Source organism: Poeciliopsis prolifica, unplaced genomic scaffold (genome assembly GCF_027474105.1).
Source record: "Poeciliopsis prolifica strain line A6 unplaced genomic scaffold, Auburn_PproV2 SCAFFOLD003, whole genome shotgun sequence".
Classification (NCBI taxonomy): domain Eukaryota; kingdom Metazoa; phylum Chordata; class Actinopteri; order Cyprinodontiformes; family Poeciliidae; genus Poeciliopsis; species Poeciliopsis prolifica.
The window spans coordinates 14286235-14298704 of NW_026562378.1; the positions used below are offsets into that span (position 1 = coordinate 14286235).

Sequence of the window (12470 nt, forward strand, 5' to 3'; positions counted from 1 at the left end):
CTTCCCCTGGTGTTTCCTTGGCTTGTTCTCCCGTCACACAGTGATTGGAGTGAAACTGGACATGGAGGCGTGGGTGGACAAGTTTAAAATCCTGGCCAGCAATGTTTCAGATAACCGACAGGGGTCACATAAGGTACACGACAGGCTTTCAGTCCTTAATCACAGTGTTAGAACAATCCAGCTTTCAGCCTGGTTATTTTATTTAGATCATTTTATTTTCTTTTTTCACTTCACCTTAATTTTTCTATGTAATCTTACTGGTGTGTGCTGTTTTAAATCTAAATGTCGTTCCTTTATAAGTGTTTTGTTCTCGTCCATTTCTGTTTTTTGAGTTTTATTTTTTTTAACAGAGTTTTTAATCAATGTATGAAATGTGCTCTGTATCCATCAATAAAGTTGTCCATAACTCTTTTGATTTTGTTTTTTCCTGAATAGTGTGGACCATCCAGAAGCTGTGAGATGGACTGTGAAGTAAACACAGATGTAAGAACTTTTCCTCTTTTCAGTTATGACACCAGAGCTCATTGAGTCATTGGTAAATATTCATCTACTGCTGATCAATTCATCATTTCATTTCGGTGTAGCACAATCTGCAGCTCTGGCTGTGTTTAATTTAGTTGGCAAAAGGATGGAGAAACAAGTGGTAGCATAGTTTGAATTTTAAATGCTATACAGTGATTTGAATTGTTTGTTGTTTTTTTTTTTCACATTTATACCTAAACCAATAATGTTCTATTTTTCTGTTCTTTTTGACACCTAATTGGGTTTGCTTTAATTTTTTATTTAAAGACATAAAAAAATTCCATATCAAACATTTACCTTATAATTCTGTCACCAATTTGGTGATTTATTAATAAGTATGTACACAATACCCTCCAAATGTATTGGCAACCCTGGTAAAGATTAGTGACAAAAAATCTAAGGAGAATATTTGACCATGAGTTTGTCACCTTTTGAAAGCACACAACTATAGAGGACCAGAACTACATTTACAATGTAATTACTTTTACTTTTAGGACCACGTAAGACTGGATAGTTTCTTTACTTTAATATATTTCATTATCATATAAACCTGCATTTGGTATTTACTCAGATTATCTTTGCCTGTAGTTGAAATCTTTGAAACATTTAAGTGTGACAAAAAAAGAGAGAAGCTGACAAATACTTTTTCACAGAGCTAGAGTCACCAAAGCTCATTGTGCTCTATATCAGACAGCAAGTGAAAAAAAAGAGCAAAACGGTGAGTTAAAGTATTTTTTAAGTGTCTTTAATGGAGGCAGAAAAGTCTTGATGCTGTTACAGTAAAAATCGAAGAAATGAAAACGTCTCAGCACAGTTCAGCTATCTGGTTCTACTGTTTGTTTTTTTGTTTTCTTTTGCAGGACTTGCAGTGCTATCTCATCGATGATGGCGGCTTCCTCGTCATGTCCAATCAGAGAGATCACTGGAAACAGGTAACTATTTGATGGAATAAATCTGACATTATGTTTAATCATTTTCTGCTGCTTAAAATGATGCAAAAACCTTAAACACAAAATATTTGAATCACGTTTTCACATTTGTCTTCAGATTGGTCGCTTCTTCGGTGATGTGGACCCGTTCCTGATGTATGCGCTCTACAACAACTCCATCTTCGCTCGTCGACAGTCCTTCCAGTACCAGTCTGCGTGCGAAATGGTCACCAGAAGCCACACTGGATCAGCGCCAAGAGGCATCTATGTGGTGAGTCCTGCAGGCAGGGGTTAAATGATGGAAGGCAGCTGCACTGTTGTCTTACTGTTCACTGTTTCTGCAGCCGTCCATAGGTGATGTCTTGAGCTTGGCATGGTGGACGTCCACACTGGCATGGTGAGAGGTTTGCAAATCAAATTACACTGGAAGTAGATTGTAAATCAGTCCAGATTGATTTACAGTCACACATTTACTATTTTACTGATGTTTATAGAATGAACATCATTTTTTAATGTGCTTCTGTTCTAGGTCTGTGATTCAGCAGCTTCTCCATGGGCTTGTTTACAGCAGCTGGTTCCACCAAGGTGACTCAATCTGAGTGAAATCCATGAACAAAACGATGTGACAAATGTAGCTTCAGTTTTTATTGGATTTCATTCATGATGTAGCCAATGCCGTAACCACACCTCGGTCTATTCATTTCCAGACGCAGGATGGTTAAGATAAAGCAAATCTCTTTTACTCGTACTGACCTTTGAAAGCGCTTCACAGTAGAACTACATTCAACCATTTAACACACACACACAAAAAAAACAAGCTGAAGTTGAACTCAAGATGTTGATTTCAATACTAGTACTCTCCACATTGAGCCACAGAGTCTTGAAATAGTGTTCAGGCATGTTCAGTGTTCAATGTTTAATGATTTAAATGCAAGAACAGAGCATCTGTTGATTTTGTCTTTCAGATGACATCTTTATCGATGCCTTTGAGACAAAACAAAGCAGCTGTGTGACCATCCAAAGCCAGTTCTACTTCACAAACACCACCAACTCCTATAACGTCCTGCAGGACTGTGGGAACTGCTCGCGGTCAGCGCTTTCTCCAGCATCAGCAAAATATGTTTGAGTGCACTTTCTATCTGTGCTCTTAGGCCAATTCTGTCAATACAGGTGGGCTAACTATCCATCAATGTCTCCCATAGGCTGTTCCACTCAAAGCGGATTGAAAACACCAATTTGCTCTTTGTGGTGGCTGAGACATTGCCCTGCAGCTCCTGTGAGATTGAGAAACTGTCACAGATCAAGAGGGAGTGTATCCTTTTTCTGCCCACTCAAACTTTCCATATCGTTTTCATCTCATCTAAAGGTGGAAATTTCAAATGTGTTTCCAGTTGGATTTCTTTAACTCAGTGCAAAAAGTTCAGGAGGAAAATCCATGTGAACTGCTGAGCAATGCGCGATATCGTAGAGGTCCAACTCCCTGCTTTGACTACAGTGCCTTAGTAAGTAGGAAGTGCTTTAAGTTCTCACCTTAGAATGGAACATTAAGCAGAAAAAAAAATATTATTTTGGTCTGAGAGGGAGATGGTATTGTTTCCTGCATGTACAAATTAGTCTTTTACATTATTAAATAAATTTTTGTCACAATAATTCTTATGGTACTTGAGAGGCCTAAAGTTCTTCAACCTTTTCTAAAATATTTTTTTAACAGTTGATAAAGCTTAAAAGTTTGCTAAATGTTTGCATGTTAAGGAACTGAATAGTAGCAAACATAAGACTGAATCGACTGCATCAGGACAGAAGATACAAGATGTTCTGCTGATCATTCTTTCCATGATTCTCCATGTGCAGATGTGCACAACAGCGTATAGCTAAAAAATTGTTCCACTCAGCAAAAGTGAGTTAACTCAAACCCAAAATGGAAATGCATGCTACCTAGTTTTAAAGTACTGTACTCATCCTTTTTTTTAACCGCATATGCATCAAAAACAGGATTTGCAAGCTTGCAAAAATCAGCTAAATTTTACTGTTTATTTTGCTTGTAAAATGAAGACACATTCAGAAGGATCTTCTTTTTATGTTGTTCTCTTTCTTTACTCAGGAAAACACGTCAGAGTGTGGTCGAGGGTCTTCATTGCAGGCCTCAATAGGGACACTTCTCTTCATTCAGCTCATTCTGCCTCTCTTTCATCTCTCACACATCCAAACACTCTGACATGTTCCACCTCCTCGGATTTAGGCTCGGATCAACGGAAGGTCAGATCAAACAGCAACTGTGATGAATTTTTCCTTTTTTTCTCTCTCTTTGCTGACGACTCAGTGTGTTTGGGAAGCCCTGGAACTGCCCCTGATATCTGTTTCCTGCCTTATTGCTCATACATTTCTTGGCTTTTTGAGGGCTTAAATACAAAATCCTGGGGGGGGGGGGGAATGCGTCGAATGCATGCAGCTTAACGTCATTGAGGACATTAGCATTTATTTCCGTTTTCCACATTTAACAATAAAAAAGGTCACAGAGGCAGTCAAGGTTTAAAGAGGAGAGAATAACAATGAATTATAAACCTGCGTGTTTTGATATGCTTTCAGTTAACTGAGATCACAAAAGGTGTCAGAAGCACATCATGGAAATGTACCATTATAGGGGAAGTTTCTGCATTCCAACTTTGTACTGTATTTTAAAAGCATTGCAGCATTTGTGTCTTACGGTTGTTTGTACAGAAACTGATCTGAGGCATTTATCATCCCTGAAGCCTGTAAGTGTAAATATAATAGTCAGGTGCTGAGTGAGCTTCATACAAAAATATGTTGTTTTCTTATATGTTGCTTGTGCTGTCCAAAAAGGACTCCTTTGGCATTTAGTCAGTTTCAATACAAAATCAGCTCTATAACTGATAGCATGCATGGAAAACAGTGTGTAAAGGTTTGAAATTTATTTGAGCAAAGAAAATCTGATTTAGAAACCTAATTTCATGCTGTGGAAGTTTGCTGAACTTTTACTGGTGAAAAGGTATTAAACATAAAAGTCTGCAAGCTGATTTTCTTTAAGAGAAAAACTAAACAGATACAATAATGTTCATTTTATCTTGAATGATTACTTAAAATAATTTCAGTATGAACAGGACCAAATATACATTACGTTCATCCATCTAACCACAGTTTAAACATTGTGCAAGACAGTGCACAAGACAATGATGGCCAGCCTGAAATCACACCAAAGATCAAGTTGGTTTGGCAAATTAGATTCCAGGATTTAAACCCAAGGTCATCCTGCTGTGAAACAACAGCACTAACAGATGCTTCACTGTGTGGGTGCCGATTAAATCTAGTTAAAGAATAAAATGGTAAAATGCCCTAAATGTATGCTTTAACTCCTGGAAATGGAGCTTAGGCGAAAATTCAACCTGGGAGACTCGATCCAGCTGACATTCATCTCGCAATCGCCACGTCCTACCTCAACCAATCAGGGCTGGAGCAATTCTCCGCTTCGAGCCTATCATTATCCAGGACCGTCTTCAAAAGCCAAGCTATCGGAGGGTCGACCCGCTCGTCGCTGCGCACAACCCACCTCCCTTCCCCTCTTCCCCACCTCCGTCCTGACGGATGTCATCCAGGATCCTTCCACATCCAGCTTCACCACCGGTTTTCGGCCCCAGGGAAGATTGTCCGAGCTCGGCCGAGCTGATTTCCCCCCCGCGGTGATCCACGACTCACAGTCTTCAGCCGGGCCCGAGCGCCAAAGAAATCTGTATCATTAAATCTTCTAACTGCTATTCTCTTCTCTGTGAGAGTCTCTCCAGATTGAAATGACTGTACCCATTAAAATAAGTGTTAAGGAAAGGATTATCTAATCAAAAAGGAGAGAAAATCAGCTGCGACTATGAACATATCTCTAAAATTTTAGGAAGCCTATGTGAATTTCAAGCTAATGAAGATGCAGCCCACTTTTCCACTTAATTATTATTCTAAGCTGTTACTACCACGGTTTTCACATCCATGGGTTTGAAACTAACTACGCACCATGTTTCCTTTGTGCCTGTTTATGTTTGCATGTTCAGTCCTTGTCTCACCTCAGCACAGGAAGCTCACTTACTGCAGCTGCAGCTGTTTTTACATGATGGTAGATCTGAGCCTTAACCTCACATTCACTGCAGTGTCTTTGACTCCAACTCTGAGGCTTGTTAAGACAGTTTGAGAAATGCTTTATGGGTCAAATATGACAGGACCCTTGACGACTTCCTTCTAGTCTCCGGGGCATGTTTTCATCTTGTATGTCTTTAAATTGAACTAGAGTTGACCACCCAAAGTTTGACAGTTGTAGCATGGGAAAAGCCAATATAAAGAAAAACATGACATATGTTACATGATACATATCAGTATCTCATTTTGTTTTGTCATAAGGTTAACAATAGTATTTATGGAAATGCTTTACAGCTGCTCAGTGGGTTTTGGATGTTGTCCAAGGAAGTAGAATCAAACAATGAGTGATTGGTTTAATAAACTATCAATGCATCAGCATCAATTACAACATTGATAGACATAATGATATTATCCCCACTCTCTGTGTTCATACAATGTTAGAATTGAATAATTCTGAATGTGTTTCACTTATAAAATTAATGACAGTGTGTGACCGACATGTTTTATGCATTTGAGACACCTTTTTGTAACTTGCATTGCCAAAATGTTGTCAACTTTGAATTTATGCACTTGTGTATGCTTCTGTACGGAGAATGTAGCTTATAGAGAGCTTTGGTGTTGTCAATATGATGTGCTTGTTGAAACCACATCCTGATTTTATTTGGCATGATTCACTGTGGCAGAACGTTTGTGTTTTATTATGTGTACCCTAAGAGAGACTTAAGTCAGGAGTCTGATTTTATTCTGAACTAAGTGTACACAAATACAAGCTTTTTGGTTTGTGCTTGGTCACAACATTTATACCTTACTATCCTCTAACCACCTCAGTACAAGGGGATATTACAATACTTCATATCTCACACAAACTCTATAATGCATCATCAGCCAATAAACCCAACATAATTGGGTAGTACTTAGGCAAAGGCTAGTAAACATGTGGGTTGGATTTTCTTTAATTAAACAAAAACAGTTTTAATAGTTATATCAAGTGCATGTCAGTTTGCACTTTTTGTTATTGCACAACATTTTAGATAAACTTTTTTTTGCTGATGAATCTAAAAAACATTTCCCAATGTGAAGAGGAAATATCACATATCAGAGATTAGAGTACACATGGTGAAATCCAGAATGAATCTTCTGCAGTGGTTTATGCTCTTTTGTCTTTTAAAATTGTTGGGGGGTTTTCTGGCTGCTGACTTACCTGGTGTGTATCTTAAAAAACTTTTCAAAAAAGTACTTGTAAAGCAATGTTTTTCTTTGTCAGCCTGGTGTTCAACCCTGCAGTGCCTTGCTGCACTCCCCATTTTGGATTACAGCATTGAGCTGTGGACATTCAGCGTGAAAGACACCATGAAGAATTGGAGCAGTCCAGCTTTTAAAGGTCCTAGGAATATTAAAAGATGCTCATTGTGGACATTTTTAAAAGGAGCACAGTTGTGAAAGAGCACAGCAAGCGGACGGTCTGCAGAAACCCCCTGAAATTCTTGGATGGACAGAACCTTGCTGTGGTTCTGCTTTGTCTCATTGATTTCTACACTGTGGTTCCATCTTAAATTAAAGAATAGACTCTAGATTTCTACTTAATTCCATCAACACGCACTCAGTTTGTATGTTAGGCACCTACTGGAGAGGTTTGCATATAAGTTAGGAGTGTCTGAATTAAATGAACAAATATCTATTTCAACAAAACAGACTGTTTTGCATCTCTTCTGGACCCGAGCATGACGAGAACTTGGAGAATAAAGATCTTCTATTGGTCTGCTTAAGGGAAAGTGAGTTTGAGGAACTTTGCAGCCTACAGCACAATGTTGACTGAGGCATTGATTTACCTTAAATGACCTGTATTTACTTGCATGATATTTTGGACACTTTACAGATATGTGTATATAGATACTGATGAGTATTTTACATTCATGTCTGCATACAGCTCTGCAAGTCTGAGGCTGTGCCCTTTTTAGATAAACTGCACGTGAAGAGGAGGCTGCAGATGAAACTGAAAGTTTGACTTCAGTGAAGCCTACAGGGACTGATGGTATATTGGGGATTTAGGTATTTTGCAGCAAGTGAAAGCACAGAGAAGTTTAAAGTTATGAGCAACATACTGCCCAATGAAAATCTCTTTTATGTAGAAAAAAAAAAGACTCAAATTCTGTTTGAAACACTGAATGTTAATTATGTGTATCTAAGTTGTGTATATGAAAATAAGACACTTTCGGACAACCATCAACTTGCTTTGTTAATGAGAAATAAAATGTCAGTATTGCTTTTTTTAAATTTATGCAATATTTTATGTTTCTTTATTTTGAACTTTCAAATAACAGATAGAAACTGAATGTACTTGAAGTTTCTGAGGGCGCAGGGAGTCTAAATTGATATATAGTAAATTACCCTGTGTGTTTACATCCTCAGAGTTTTTGGAAAACAAACAGTAAAATAGTTTTTGCTGTGACTTTGCTTTTCATTTTGCTGATGTCGTTGTTTACTCTGGAACGTGTCCTCTCTTTGTGCCAGTCTCCAACACCGCCTCATTTTGTACAGACAGTGTGACACAGTCAGCAGAATATAAAGGATGAATTTGTAAAAATTTTGTCAGTCTCATTAGAAATTTAAATGTTTATATCTTTGGTGATTAAATGCTGTTGATATTTTTCACTTCAGCCCCGAATGATTATTTATAAGACCTTCATTTTACTGTCATATATTATGCTGTTCGAAATCGATCAATTAATGTTTAATACTTTACATTTTACCCAACTACAAGTTAACTGAATACATAATCCATTTGTCTCTTTTTCAGCTTGCACTCATAGTGGCTTTTAAAGTCATAATAATTTCAAGCTATTTAAGATAAGTTTGAAGAGTTTTTAAACACAACATAGTGTTATATATATATATATACGTATGTTTCCACAATTATTTTGTTAAAAGTTCCTTATCAAGGAACTGCACCTCGACCACTCCCTTTTTGTATTTATTAATGAGATCAGACATTGCTCTTGCCAGATATTTGACCACTGTCTTAAGCTGGTTATTTTCTGCCACAGACTTGGTTTTAAGGAAAGTTAACAATTTCTCAGTGTAGCTGAAAGGTCAGGATTTTTCAACAACCTGTTAGCTTGCTTTCACCATTTCTAAAACAGTTTTAATTTTAAATTGGAAACACTGTCCTGAGGAAACATTTAGTATTTGAAGCTTTTCCTCTTCCTTTATCATTCTTTTCACTTTGTCTAATGCACCAGTATGACAAAATAGCCCCACAGCATGATGCTGCCACCACCATTCCTGACAATTAGCCTGCACTTCCAGGCTTGAAACCTCAATCTTAATTCCGACAAATCTCCTCCTTTTAATTTTGGCCAGAAAGGTCAGTCAGTTACATCTGAGCACATTTCTGTTCAATTTTAATGTCCTGAATTTCAAGTAAGGACTTACTGGGGTTGGCTGTCTCTCAGACCATGGCAATGCTGGATGCTAACCAATTAATATGAATTCAGAATTGGTCAAGAAAAGAGATATTTCAGATTCACTGTGGTTTATTTTAAAAACATCATAAAGTCTAGCAGGCATTTGTTTTATAATCAATCCACCTATGAAAAATAGTTCAAATGCATCACTGCAAGTCAAAGTATATTAGCAGTATATATGCAGTCATATCCATATAAACTAAATGTAAACTTTTGATTTGTTAATTATTTTACTTCAGTAACAAACATCAATTGAAAAGTCAGATATTAAAAAACAAACCAAAAAGCCAACAAAACACAATCTCATAAAAAATCATCAGATCCTCCCTGGATGCTGTATTGTTCAACAATTTAATGCCTTTGTAGTTAATAACTGTCACCATCAACAAGTTCTGTTTGATTAAATTAGCTGATTAAAAAAGTCCAAAAGAACCTCATGTGAAAACCTGTTCAACACTTGCATTTCTTGCTCGCTAATCCTGGGCTGTAGTTGTCACTTGAGCCTCACATCTCCTCCACATGTCATTCCTCCCCAGCTTAACATTGTACACATTTGTCTCCTGGCTCTAGAGAAGTCTTCCAGATAAAAATAGGGACTGTACAATACAATCATCCAACAGGCATAACTGTGAGCCCTCCTCTGGGATATTATGATCTCTTTGTGATGAAAAAAGACAAAGCTAATTTTAGTCATAGTAAAAAGAACATACATCCTAGTGCAGAGTTATGTGAATTGTTTTTGGTTTATGCTATCTATTTCAGATGCATTATTTTACCCCATCTTTGTGCAAGAGGTCTTCTGTATTGTTTTACAGCCTTGAGTTAAAATTTTAATGATAAAGAAAGAGCAAATTATGTGCATGTTAAACCTATACAACTCACAGAGTATGTGCATAATTCCTACTCAGGAAATGTACTTCAAGGTGTCTTAGTGGACGAACCTCAGGCAGATTTTACACTCAAGCCTTTAGGCTTATCAACAAGGACTCTTAATGCAGAGCATCTAGATTGTTTAATGGCTATTTTTGTCCTCGCCTATGGCAAAGAACTTGAAAAATATTCCAGGTCATGGGTTTTAGTTACACTAAAGTACTGTTTTCTTGTCTACGATAATTTATCATTGTAATATTTACAATAAAGTACTTATTATCTTTACTGACTGAGAGTCAAGGCAAAATGTATTTAATAACATTTCCTGTAGACTGCACTTAATAAGATGAAATTAATTTTCACTGTGCACAGTATGAACACGCAATAAGTGAAAACCTTCAACATCCTGGTTCTAAATTTGTTATTCACTCAATGAAAGAAAAAGATCTTCTTCAGATTTTATCCTATTGGTACATTCTATTGAGCAGCACTTCCTTTACTTTTGACAAAGAGACCATCAGCTCGTGAGGATTAAACTTTGAATTTACAGCAGATTATGCAGTTTATATTGTCAGAATGGGAATATGTTCTCACTGTCTTGATCTTGGGCATCAAGATGGATGAAAGACGATAGGCAACCAAGCTTTAAAGCTTTGAAATGGATGGGGTGTTTGGCTTCCAAGGCCATCTGTTGTAGTATTTGAATGACTTATACCTTCCATCCACCAGGCATTGTTGGCTTATGCATCAGTAGGGATAAGCCATAAGCCAATTTATTTAGCAATGATATCAGAGCATCAGTGTTTGGCAAAGCAAGTTGAATCTTATTGTCATTTTAATACATCATGCTGACTCCATCTAGCCACACAAACACTACATCCAACCTGAGAAAGACAACAGATGGCGAGTTCAGGAGAGATGAAGACTTCTTCCCTGGTAAAATATATATCTCTCTATTACTTTACCTGTCTATTGTCAAATTAAATTTACCTTTAAATATTTGTTTTTTAACATATGTAGTTAACATCAATTACCTTTTAAAGTATGTGTGTGAAACTGAAAGACAGAGTAAATTCATGTGCATTAAGTCCTTTAAAATGTTTATTTTTGACAAAGTTTTAAAAACTCAGATTAAAATTAAGAAGGGTCATAGTTGGATAAATAAATAAACGTTTAAGTTAATCCAAATGTTATGTGAATTTGATACAGAGTACATCAAGTCCAATACATGGAAGAAATATGACTGTAGTTGTAACTGCATTTGGGAGGCTCTCTATACTTAGAGGAAAATTAATATACCATGTTTAACTGTTTATGAGGGGGAAATGAAAGGATCTGTGATAATATTCACAAACTGCTGAATTCTCATGTGTGTTTGGTGAAAAGAAACTTTAATCATTACACATAACTCAGCAGACAGTGTCACAAATGTTGACTTATTTTCAGTAACGTGTTGGGAGGAGGCAGGCGTCTGGAAAACTTTCTCTAATCTGTATGTCAAAATTTGACAGTAAAAGACTGGAAAAATGTCTGGTCTGATGATTCTCAATTTCAGCTGCGACATTCAGATTGGTGGGGTTCAGAGTTTAGGTCAGCTGCTGCTGGTTTGGGGAAAATTTTCTTGGCACATGTTGAGCCCCTAAGTATCAGATAATCATTGTTTAAATGCCACAACCTATCTGAAAATGATTGCTGACCACACAGTGTACTAGTCTGCTGTTGGATAACTCAATGTTTTTCTTTGTTGTACAGTGCCTGCAGTTTCAAGTCATCAGATCATCCTTAATATGCAGTGAAATTAGAGATTCATATCACAAATGCGCAAGTCTGCAGCAACTACATGATGCTAATGAGGAGCAAAATCACTGAGGATTTAATCTACCTGAAGCTAATTCTTTGTTGGCTTTCAACAAAGAATTAAAGCAGTTTGAAATACTAGCAAGGTACCAGTATATCTAACAAACTTGTTAATGGTAAATATAATTCATGATTTTTAATATGTCAATGTCAAGGATTGTTTGCGCGCGCATGGGTGGGTGTGTGTGTGTGTGTGTGGGTGTGTGTGCGTGTGTGTGCGTGTGTGGGTGTGTGTGTGTGTGTGTGTGTGTGTGGGTGTGTGTGTGTGTGTGCGTGTGTGTGTGGGGGGGGGGTGTGCGTGTGTGTGGGTGTGTGTGTGTGTGTGTGTGTGTGTGTGTGTGTGTTTATAGCACTTATTGAGGACTTTGCCACAACATTTATCAGCAAAACAAGGTCATTTGTGGAAAGTGAAGACCTTTCCCCGCATTTTTTTTTTTTTTTGCAGTTCTACTGAACTCTGCAAGTTAGTTTTAGAGGTAAGATATGAGTTAAATTTGGGTTAGTTAGGGTTAGGAATAGACTAGTAAGGATGAAGTTTTGGTAAAAATGTCTGGGTTAGGCATAAAGGCAGTTGTGAAAATGATTCGAAGTTAGTAGAAAGTCCTCTATATAGAAGTGTGTGTAGTCAGGTGTGCGTGTTAGCTGGTGGTTTTAACCATTTATTGTTCAAAGAATATTCAGAGGCAACAAA

The 12470-nt window shown here is 37.2% G+C and overlaps 1 protein-coding gene across 2 annotated transcripts in view; it reads left to right on the forward strand.

The window, feature by feature from the left end:
* The window catches only part of cacna2d2b (calcium channel, voltage-dependent, alpha 2/delta subunit 2b), a 34125-nt gene extending 25880 nt beyond the window's left edge, over window positions 1–8245 (forward strand). For both annotated transcript variants that reach the window (XM_055026480.1, XM_055026477.1), the window contains exons 29-38: window positions 42–133; window positions 436–483; window positions 1383–1454; window positions 1570–1722; window positions 1796–1848; window positions 1981–2036; window positions 2417–2540; window positions 2654–2763; window positions 2871–2953; window positions 3553–8245. In XM_055026480.1, the coding sequence (XP_054882455.1) occupies window positions 42–133; window positions 436–483; window positions 1383–1454; window positions 1570–1722; window positions 1796–1848; window positions 1981–2036; window positions 2417–2540; window positions 2654–2763; window positions 2871–2953; window positions 3553–3666 (905 nt within the window). In that variant the 3' untranslated portion in view covers window positions 3667–8245. The remainder of the gene's footprint in view (window positions 1–41; window positions 134–435; window positions 484–1382; window positions 1455–1569; window positions 1723–1795; window positions 1849–1980; window positions 2037–2416; window positions 2541–2653; window positions 2764–2870; window positions 2954–3552) is intronic.
* The last annotated feature ends 4225 nt before the right edge of the window (window positions 8246–12470 follow it).